We start from the raw sequence: 12461 nt of genomic DNA, 5'->3' as shown, positions 1-12461 counted from the left end.
TGCATAGTCACTTCACCCATACTTACATGTACTGCTGCTACTCTCTGTTTATTATCTATGCATAGTCACTTCACCCATACTTACAGGTACACTGCTGCTACTCACTGTTTATTATCTATGCATAGTCACTTCACCCATACTTACATGTACTGCTGCTACTCTCTGTTTATTATCTATGCATAGTCACTTCACCCATACTTACATGTACTGCTGCTACTCTCTGTTTATTATCTATCCATAGTCACTTCACCCATACTTACATGTACTGCTGCTACTCTCTGTTTATTATCTATGCATAGTCACTTCACCCATACTTACATGTACTGCTGCTACTCTCTGTTTATTATCTATCCATAGTCACTTCACCCATACTTACATGTACTGCTGCTACTCTCTGTTTATTATCTATGCATAGTCACTTCACCCATACTTACATGTACTGCTGCTACTCTCTGTTTATTATCTATGCATAGGTCACTTCACCCATACTTACAGGTACACTGCTGCTACTCACTGTTTATTATCTATGCATAGTCACTTCACCCATACTTACATGTACTGCTGCTACTCGCTGTTTATTATCTATGCATAGTCACTTCACCCATACTTACATGTACTGCTGCTACTCTCTGTTTATTATCTATGCATAGTCACTTCACCCATACTTACAGGTACACTGCTGCTACTCACTGTTTATTATCTATGCATAGTCACTTCACCCATACTTACATGTACTGCTGCTACTCGCTGTTTATTATCTATGCATAGTCACTTCACCCATACTTACATGTACTGCTGCTACTCTCTGTTTATTATCTATGCATAGTCACTTCACCCATACTTACATGTACTGCTGCTACTCTCTGTTTATTATCTATGCATAGTCACTTCACCCATACTTACATGTACACTGCTGCTACTCTCTGTTTATTATCTATGCATAGTCACTTCACCCATACTTACATGTACACTGCTGCTACTCTCTGTTTATTATCTATGCATAGTCACTTCACCCATACTTACATGTACACTGCTGCTACTCTCTGTTTATTATCTATGCATAGTCACTTCACCCATACTTACATGTACTGCTGCTACTCTCTGTTTATTATCTATGCATAGTCACTTCACCCATACTTACATGTACTGCTGCTACTCTCTGTTTATTATCTATCCATAGTCACTTCACCCATACTTACATGTACTGCTGCTACTCTCTGTTTATTATCTATGCATAGTCACTTCACCCATACTTACAGGTACACTGCTGCTACTCACTGTTTATTATCTATGCATAGTCACTTCACCCATACTTACATGTACTGCTGCTACTCTCTGTTTATTATCTATGCATAGTCACTTCACCCATACTTACATGTACACTGCTGCTACTCTCTGTTTATTATCTATGCATAGTCACTTCACCCATACTTACATGTACTGCTGCTACTCTCTGTTTATTATCTATGCATAGTCACTTCACCCATACTTACATGTACTGCTGCTACTCTCTGTTTATTATCTATCCATAGTCACTTCACCCATACTTACATGTACTGCTGCTACTCTCTGTTTATTATCTATGCATAGTCACTTCACCCATACTTACATGTACTGCTGCTACTCTCTGTTTATTATCTATGCATAGTCACTTCACCCATACTTACATGTACTGCTGCTACTCTCTGTTTATTATCTATCCATAGTCACTTCACCCATACTTACATGTACTGCTGCTACTCTCTGTTTATTATCTATGCATAGTCACTTCACCCATACTTACATGTACTGCTGCTACTCTCTGTTTATTATCTATGCATAGGTCACTTCACCCATACTTACAGGTACACTGCTGCTACTCACTGTTTATTATCTATGCATAGTCACTTCACCCATACTTACATGTACTGCTGCTACTCGCTGTTTATTATCTATGCATAGTCACTTCACCCATACTTACATGTACTGCTGCTACTCTCTGTTTATTATCTATGCATAGTCACTTCACCCATACTTACAGGTACACTGCTGCTACTCACTGTTTATTATCTATGCATAGTCACTTCACCCATACTTACATGTACTGCTGCTACTCGCTGTTTATTATCTATGCATAGTCACTTCACCCATACTTACATGTACTGCTGCTACTCTCTGTTTATTATCTATGCATAGTCACTTCACCCATACTTACATGTACTGCTGCTACTCTCTGTTTATTATCTATGCATAGTCACTTCACCCATACTTACATGTACACTGCTGCTACTCTCTGTTTATTATCTATGCATAGTCACTTCACCCATACTTACATGTACACTGCTGCTACTCTCTGTTTATTATCTATGCATAGTCACTTCACCCATACTTACATGTACTGCTGCTACTCTCTGTTTATTATCTATCCATAGTCACTTCACCCATACTTACATGTACTGCTGCTACTCTCTGTTTATTATCTATGCATAGTCACTTCACCCATACTTACATGTACTGCTGCTACTCTCTGTTTATTATCTATGCATAGTCACTTCACCCATACTTACAGGTACACTGCTGCTACTCACTGTTTATTATCTATGCATAGTCACTTCACCCATACTTACATGTACTGCTGCTACTCTCTGTTTATTATCTATGCATAGTCACTTCACCCATACTTACATGTACTGCTGCTACTCTGTTTATTATCTATCCATAGTCACTTCACCCATACTTACATGTACTGCTGCTACTCTCTGTTTATTATCTATGCATAGTCACTTCACCCATACTTACATGTACTGCTGCTACTCTCTGTTTATTATCTATCCATAGTCACTTCACCCATACTTACATGTACTGCTGCTACTCTCTGTTTATTATCTATGCATAGTCACTTCACCCATACTTACATGTACTGCTGCTACTCTCTGTTTATTATCTATGCATAGGTCACTTCACCCATACTTACAGGTACACTGCTGCTACTCACTGTTTATTATCTATGCATAGTCACTTCACCCATACTTACATGTACTGCTGCTACTCGCTGTTTATTATCTATGCATAGTCACTTCACCCATACTTACATGTACTGCTGCTACTCTCTGTTTATTATCTATGCATAGTCACTTCACCCATACTTACAGGTACACTGCTGCTACTCACTGTTTATTATCTATGCATAGTCACTTCACCCATACTTACATGTACTGCTGCTACTCGCTGTTTATTATCTATGCATAGTCACTTCACCCATACTTACATGTACTGCTGCTACTCTCTGTTTATTATCTATGCATAGTCACTTCACCCATACTTACATGTACTGCTGCTACTCTCTGTTTATTATCTATGCATAGTCACTTCACCCATACTTACATGTACACTGCTGCTACTCTCTGTTTATTATCTATGCATAGTCACTTCACCCATACTTACATGTACACTGCTGCTACTCTCTGTTTATTATCTATGCATAGTCACTTCACCCATACTTACATGTACACTGCTGCTACTCTCTGTTTATTATCTATGCATAGTCACTTCACCCATACTTACATGTACTGCTGCTACTCTCTGTTTATTATCTATGCATAGTCACTTCACCCATACTTACATGTACTGCTGCTACTCTCTGTTTATTATCTATCCATAGTCACTTCACCCATACTTACATGTACTGCTGCTACTCTCTGTTTATTATCTATGCATAGTCACTTCACCCATACTTACAGGTACACTGCTGCTACTCACTGTTTATTATCTATGCATAGTCACTTCACCCATACTTACATGTACTGCTGCTACTCTCTGTTTATTATCTATGCATAGTCACTTCACCCATACTTACATGTACACTGCTGCTACTCTCTGTTTATTATCTATGCATAGTCACTTCACCCATACTTACATGTACTGCTGCTACTCTCTGTTTATTATCTATGCATAGTCACTTCACCCATACTTACATGTACTGCTGCTACTCTCTGTTTATTATCTATCCATAGTCACTTCACCCATACTTACATGTACTGCTGCTACTCTCTGTTTATTATCTATGCATAGTCACTTCACCCATACTTACAGGTACACTGCTGCTACTCACTGTTTATTATCTATGCATAGTCACTTCACCCATACTTACATGTACTGCTGTTACTCTCTGTTTATTATCTATGCATAGTCACTTCACCCATACTTACATGTACACTGCTGCTACTCGCTGTTTATTATCTATGCATAGTCACTTCACCCATACTTACATGTACTGCTGCTACTCTCTGTTTATTATCTATGCATAGTCACTTCACCCATACTTACATGTACACTGCTGCTACTCGCTGTTTATTATCTATGCATAGTCACTTCACCCATACTTACATGTACACTGCTGCTACTCTCTGTTTATTATCTATGCATAGTCACATGTACACTGCTGTTACTCTCTGTTTATTATCTATGCATAGTCACTTCACCCATACTTACATGTACTGCTGCTACTCTCTGTTTATTATCTATGCATAGTCACTTCACCCATACTTACATGTACTGCTGCTACTCTCTGTTTATTATCTATGCATAGTCACTTCACCCATACTTACAGGTACACTGCTGCTACTCACTGTTTATTATCTATGCATAGTCACTTCACCCATACTTACAGGTACACTGCTGCTACTCGCTGTTTATTATCTATGCATAGTCACTTCACCCATACTTACATGTACTGCTGTTACTCTCTGTTTATTATCTATGCATAGTCACTTCACCCATACGTACAGGTACACTGCTGCTACTCTCTGTTTATTATCTATGCATAGTCACTTCACCCATACTTACAGGTACACTGCTGCTACTCACTGTTTATTATCTATGCATAGTCACTTCACCCATACTTACATGTACTGCTGCTACTCTCTGTTTATTATCTATGCATAGTCACTTCACCCATACTTACAGGTACACTGCTGCTACTCGCTGTTTATTATCTATGCATAGTCACTTCACCCATACTTACATGTACTGCTGTTACTCTCTGTTTATTATCTATGCATAGTCACTTCACCCATACTTACAGGTACACTGCTGCTACTCACTGTTTATTATCTATGCATAGTCACTTCACCCATACTTACATGTACACTGCTGCTACTCGCTGTTTATTATCTATGCATAGTCACTTCACCCATACTTACATGTACTGCTGCTACTCTCTGTTTATTATCTATGCATAGTCACTTCACCCATACTTACATGTACACTGCTGCTACTCTCTGTTTATTATCTATGCATAATCACTTCACCCATACTTACATGTACTGCTGCTACTCTCTGTTTATTATCTATGCATAGTCACTTCACCCATACTTACATGTACACTGCTGCTACTCTCTGTTTATTATCTATGCATAGTCACTTCACCCATACTTACATGTACACTGCTGCTACTCTCTGTTTATTATCTATGCATAGTCACTTCACCCATACTTACATGTACTGCTGCTACTCTCTGTTTATTATCTATGCATAGTCACTTCACCCATACTTACATGTACACTGCTGCTACTCTCTGTTTATTATCTATGCATAATCACTTCACCCATACTTACATGTACTGCTGCTACTCTCTGTTTATTATCTATGCATAGTCACTTCACCCATACTTACATGTACACTGCTGCTACTCTCTGTTTATTATCTATGCATAGTCACTTCACCCATACTTACATGTACACTGCTGCTACTCTCTGTTTATTATCTATGCATAGTCACTTCACCCATACTTACATGTACTGCTGCTACTCTCTGTTTATTATCTATGCATAGTCACTTCACCCATACTTACAGGTACACTGCTGCTACTGTTTATTATCTATGCATAGTCACTTCACCCATACTTACATGTACTGCTGCTACTCTCTGTTTATTATCTATGCATAGTCACTTCACCCATACTTACATGTACTGCTGCTACTCTCTGTTTATTATCTATGCATAGTCACTTCACCCATACTTACATGTACACTGCTGCTACTCTCTGTTTATTATCTATCCATAGTCACTTCACCCATACTTACATGTACTGCTGCTACTCTCTGTTTATTATCTATGCATAGTCACTTCACCCATACTTACAGGTACACTGCTGCTACTCACTGTTTATTATCTATGCATAGTCACTTCACCCATACTTACATGTACTGCTGCTACTCTCTGTTTATTATCTATGCATAGTCACTTCACCCATACTTACAGGTACACTGCTGCTACTCGCTGTTTATTATCTATGCATAGTCACTTCACCCATACTTACATGTACTGCTGTTACTCTCTGTTTATTATCTATGCATAGTCACTTCACCCATACTTACAGGTACACTGCTGCTACTCACTGTTTATTATCTATGCATAGTCACTTCACCCATACTTACATGTACACTGCTGCTACTCGCTGTTTATTATCTATGCATAGTCACTTCACCCATACTTACATGTACTGCTGCTACTCTCTGTTTATTATCTATGCATAGTCACTTCACCCATACTTACATGTACACTGCTGCTACTCGCTGTTTATTATCTATGCATAGTCACTTCACCCATACTTACATGTACTGCTGCTACTCTCTGTTTATTATCTATGCATAGTCACTTCACCCATACTTACATGTACACTGCTGCTACTCTCTGTTTATTATCTATGCATAATCACTTCACCCATACTTACATGTACTGCTGCTACTCTCTGTTTATTATCTATGCATAGTCACTTCACCCATACTTACATGTACACTGCTGCTACTCTCTGTTTATTATCTATGCATAGTCACTTCACCCATACTTACATGTACACTGCTGCTACTCTCTGTTTATTATCTATGCATAGTCACTTCACCCATACTTACATGTACTGCTGCTACTCTCTGTTTATTATCTATGCATAGTCACTTCACCCATACTTACAGGTACACTGCTGCTACTCGCTGTTTATTATCTATGCATAGTCACTTCACCCATACTTACATGTACTGCTGCTACTCTCTGTTTATTATCTATGCATAGTCACTTCACCCATACTTACATGTACTGCTGCTACTCTCTGTTTATTATCTATGCATAGTCACTTCACCCATACTTACATGTACTGCTGCTACTCTCTGTTTATTATCTATGCATAGTCACTTCACCCATACTTACAGGTACACTGCTGCTACTCTCTGTTTATTATCTATGCATAGTCACTTCACCCATACTTACATGTACTGCTGCTACTCTCTGTTTATTATCTATGCATAGTCACTTCACCCATACTTACATGTACACTGCTGCTACTCTCTGTTTATTATCTATGCATAGTCACTTCACCCATACTTACATGTACACTGCTGCTACTCTCTGTTTATTATCTATGCATAGTCACTTCACCCATACTTACATGTACTGCTGCTACTCTCTGTTTATTATCTATGCATAGTCACTTCACCCATACTTACAGGTACACTGCTGCTACTCGCTGTTTATTATCTATGCATAGTCACTTCACCCATACTTACATGTACTGCTGCTACTCTCTGTTTATTATCTATGCATAGTCACTTCACCCATACTTACATGTACTGCTGCTACTCTCTGTTTATTATCTATGCATAGTCACTTCACCCATACTTACATGTACTGCTGCTACTCTCTGTTTATTATCTATGCATAGTCACTTCACCCATACTTACATGTACTGCTGCTACTCTCTGTTTATTATCTATGCATAGTCACTTCACCCATACTTACATGTACACTGCTGCTACTCTCTGTTTATTATCTATGCATAGTCACTTCACCCATACTTACATGTACACTGCTGCTACTCTCTGTTTATTATCTATGCATAGTCACTTCACCCATACTTACATGTACACTGCTGCTACTCTCTGTTTATTATCTATGCATAGTCACTTCACCCATACTTACATGTACTGCTGCTACTCTCTGTTTATTATCTATGCATAGTCACTTCACCCATACTTACATGTACTGCTGCTACTCTCTGTTTATTATCTATCCATAGTCACTTCACCCATACTTACATGTACTGCTGCTACTCTCTGTTTATTATCTATGCATAGTCACTTCACCCATACTTACAGGTACACTGCTGCTACTCACTGTTTATTATCTATGCATAGTCACTTCACCCATACTTACATGTACTGCTGCTACTCTCTGTTTATTATCTATGCATAGTCACTTCACCCATACTTACATGTACACTGCTGCTACTCTCTGTTTATTATCTATGCATAGTCACTTCACCCATACTTACATGTACTGCTGCTACTCTCTGTTTATTATCTATGCATAGTCACTTCACCCATACTTACATGTACTGCTGCTACTCTCTGTTTATTATCTATCCATAGTCACTTCACCCATACTTACATGTACTGCTGCTACTCTCTGTTTATTATCTATGCATAGTCACTTCACCCATACTTACAGGTACACTGCTGCTACTCACTGTTTATTATCTATGCATAGTCACTTCACCCATACTTACATGTACTGCTGCTACTCTCTGTTTATTATCTATGCATAGTCACTTCACCCATACTTACAGGTACACTGCTGCTACTCGCTGTTTATTATCTATGCATAGTCACTTCACCCATACTTACATGTACTGCTGTTACTCTCTGTTTATTATCTATGCATAGTCACTTCACCCATACTTACAGGTACACTGCTGCTACTCACTGTTTATTATCTATGCATAGTCACTTCACCCATACTTACATGTACACTGCTGCTACTCGCTGTTTATTATCTATGCATAGTCACTTCACCCATACTTACATGTACTGCTGCTACTCTCTTTATTATCTATGCATAGTCACTTCACCCATACTTACATGTACACTGCTGCTACTCGCTGTTTATTATCTATGCATAGTCACTTCACCCATACTTACATGTACTGCTGCTACTCTGTTTATTATCTATGCATAGTCACTTCACCCATACTTACATGTACACTGCTGCTACTCTCTGTTTATTATCTATGCATGATCACTTCACCCATACTTACATGTACTGCTGCTACTCTCTGTTTATTATCTATGCATAGTCACTTCACCCATACTTACATGTACACTGCTGCTACTCTCTGTTTATTATCTATGCATAGTCACTTCACCCATACTTACATGTACACTGCTGCTACTCTCTGTTTATTATCTATGCATAGTCACTTCACCCATACTTACATGTACTGCTGCTACTCTCTGTTTATTATCTATGCATAGTCACTTCACCCATACTTACATGTACTGCTGCTACTCTCTGTTTATTATATATGCATAGTCACTTCACCCATACTTACATGTACTGCTGCTACTCTCTGTTTATTATCTATGCATAGTCACTTCACCCATACTTACATGTACACTGCTGCTACTCTCTGTTTATTATCTATGCATAGTCACTTCACCCATACTTACATGTACACTGCTGCTACTCTCTGTTTATTATCTATGCATAGTCACTTCACCCATACTTACAGGTACAAATTACCTCAACTAACCTGTACCCCGCACATTGACTCGGTACCCCCTGTATAGCCTCGTTATTGTTATTTTATTGTGTTACTTTTTACTTCAGTTTATTTGGTAAACATTTTCTTAACTCTTTCTTGAACTGCATGGTTGGTTAAGGTAAGTAAGCATTCCATGGTAAGGTCTACACGTTGTATTTGGCACATGTGACAAATGAAGTTTGATTTATCAAGTAGGCCTAATAAGAGCTTACCGTCTTCCCTCATTCCTACTCTCTCACCCCTCCCTTTCCACCTGGCACTGCCAACAGGTTACCAAGCGATGTTGAGAATAGGCTGGGCCAGCAGGTTACTGTAGCAACAGTTGTCACTTGAGGAAGGCCGAACCCAGTTCCCACGGTGTCTCAACAGTAACTATCACCGCTAGACAGACAACACACACCTCACATTGCCCTACTTCCTCACACCACCCACACACACCTATGATAATAGTGAACACTAATCTGTAATGGGGTGTGTCAGGCATTAGCAAGTCCTACATTCTGAATTTAGAGCGCTGTGTGAGATGAGGTGTGTTCTGCATTCCGTATTAGAATAGAGGTACGTCTTACCCAGATCTCCTGTGCAGCGGTGGTGGCATTATTGCTCTCCACGAAGATGAGATGTGTGGCTGTCAGGTGCAGCGTCCCACTGGTGGACTTGTTACTGAAGCGTTCCAACAGACGGACCTGCTCCACCTGCACAGGTACAATTATGATTACGGTGACACCTGTCAAACCTGTCTCCTTGCAACATTATGTAAAGATATTTGGACTCTCCCTTTCCCTTGTCCACTCAAACCCAAGCACAAAAACACTTGTAGTGAAAACCTTTGGCCCTATTACCATGTCCTCACTAATACTCACACAGCATGAATGGCAGTAGAACATTGACAGAGTCTGTCGAACCAGAGTTGATCATTTCCTGACTGGATGCTTAAAAAATAAAAAACACATTCCTGGTTCACTGACTCCTGTTGACAGTGGTTACAAGATGAAGAACTACTTCATTTAACTCTCACCTTTGTCTTCACACCCTGTAGGTTGTATCACTTTAATGGCATTTAGAACACTTGACTGAATATACTTCATCCGCACTATTCTAATCTGTGATAAACAAATAGGCTAGCCTATTCTCTCTCCCTCTCTTTGAGTCTCTCTCTGTTTCCCAGCAACCAGTGTGGTGCTAGGCAACGCCACAGGATGGCGATCAGTCAGCTCAGTCAAGGCCTGGTAGCAAACAGAAGAGAGTGTGTGTGTTTGTGTAGACTGACACACACACACACACAGAGGAGGAAAGAAAAGGTTGATGACGGGCCTGAAGTCAAGCTGATGACTGTCCTGTTCACCAACTGCATTGCAGCTCCACAGTCCCAAGGCCTATTTCCTTGATTTGAATATCAGCATGATTCAGATTAGTGCACCCATGACCCATGACCACAGCAAATCTCAGGAGTTGACGGTCTGTATGTTTTAATTAAGAGTTCAAACAGGGTCCAGGGGGGCAGAGCCTAAAATACTGCAGATGGGTAACACCCTTGCAGGCGACCACACCCACCATCTTTCACCTGAACAAAACAAACACACACGACAAGTGCCAGTTCAACAGACACACTCCTTCAGGTGGCACTTCACTGATAAAAAAAAATACAAAAGGACTTTGAGGTGGCTCTTCACTGCAGTGCCACCAACATGAAAGCCTTGAGCCTGTTTTGTGAAAACAGCGGCTGTGATGACGTCTGTCACTCACTATAGCAAATCATTGCATAACTAGCTCATTATTCTGACTATAGAATAAATACAAAAAAATAACCCACTTTGCTCATTTGGCGTAGTGGTGGCCCCATGATCTGTCACACTAAGTGCATTATCTGGAAACATCCAGCTGGTACAATAAATCTAATATCGTGTTTGTGCCAAGGAGGACAGGCAGCTGCAGGAGGCGGCTAGCGAGAAAAACAGGTCACTGGCACACAACACATCAGACAGTCTGTTGTCAAAACAGAAAAAAAAATTGTCTTCATGGTGTAGCCTACTCGGTTGTCTCCACCTATACTGTTTTATATTACTAGCAACGTCTACAGTGGCTTCCCTGAAGCTCTCTATCAAGTTCTAAAATCACCACCCAAAGCGCGAGCCAACTTGCCCATTCTAAACAACCATTGTAATGGCCATTCATACAGCCGTGCAACATCCGCTTCTCTTGGAACCAAAACAAGACTGGGCATATTAACAAGTTAGCTAGCTAACTAACTAATTAACTGGCCCTGTATCTGTCAGGCCTAACGTTAGCTTTTAGGACACCATTGTCAACCCGTTGTTGTAATTGCAAAGCAAGTTATTATAGCTAGCTAAAGTTAGTTAACTAGCTACATCATATGCATTTGACATGTTTTGCTGAGGCTAAACAAAAAAACAGTAACGTGAATGGCGCTAGCTAGCTTTCTTACCTTAGGCGTTCGGATATGTTCCATTTCCCTGACAGCTGTCAGTGCATGCAACGATTCAACCAGTTGACATGTGATGTGGCTTGCACATCGATTATAAGGTGCGGCAAGCTGACGTTATTTGATCGCTTGTTTTACTTTTCTACCGACATTAGTTGAGTATTCACGATTGTGTATTTTTTTCAGTAGATGCTCGCCAGCTATTAGTTATTCACTGTCGTCACTAGTCACCACAGCCACAAAGTAATAAACCCCGCCCATTTCTACAAATTATCTTCTTAAAATGTGATTTTAAACCTAACCTTAACCACACTACTAACATTATGCCTAACCCTAACTTTAAATTAACATCAAAAATCCAATTTTTGTTTCATGAATTTTTACGATATAGACATTTTTGACTTTGTGACTTTGGTAACTAGTGGAGACCGTTATCCACTACAGCGC

The 12461-nt window shown here is 39.6% G+C and overlaps 1 protein-coding gene across 2 annotated transcripts in view; it reads right to left on the bottom strand.

Moving 5' to 3' along the window:
- The window catches only part of LOC123991241 (myotubularin-related protein 6-like), a 33311-nt gene extending 21058 nt beyond the window's left edge, over positions 1 to 12253 (bottom strand). For both annotated transcript variants that reach the window (XM_046292628.1, XM_046292629.1), the window contains exons 1-2: positions 12018 to 12253; positions 10141 to 10266 (exon numbers count right to left, since the gene is read on the bottom strand). In XM_046292628.1, coding sequence (XP_046148584.1) covers positions 10141 to 10266; positions 12018 to 12041 — 150 coding nt within the window. In that variant the 5' untranslated portion in view covers positions 12042 to 12253. The remainder of the gene's footprint in view (positions 1 to 10140; positions 10267 to 12017) is intronic.
- Between the last annotated feature and the right edge of the window lie 208 nt (positions 12254 to 12461).

Source organism: Oncorhynchus gorbuscha, linkage group LG12, assembly GCF_021184085.1.
Source record: "Oncorhynchus gorbuscha isolate QuinsamMale2020 ecotype Even-year linkage group LG12, OgorEven_v1.0, whole genome shotgun sequence".
NCBI classification, from domain to species: domain Eukaryota; kingdom Metazoa; phylum Chordata; class Actinopteri; order Salmoniformes; family Salmonidae; genus Oncorhynchus; species Oncorhynchus gorbuscha.
The sequence above is the reverse complement of the archived record's forward strand: the minus strand, read 5'-3'. Positions and strand labels throughout refer to the sequence as shown.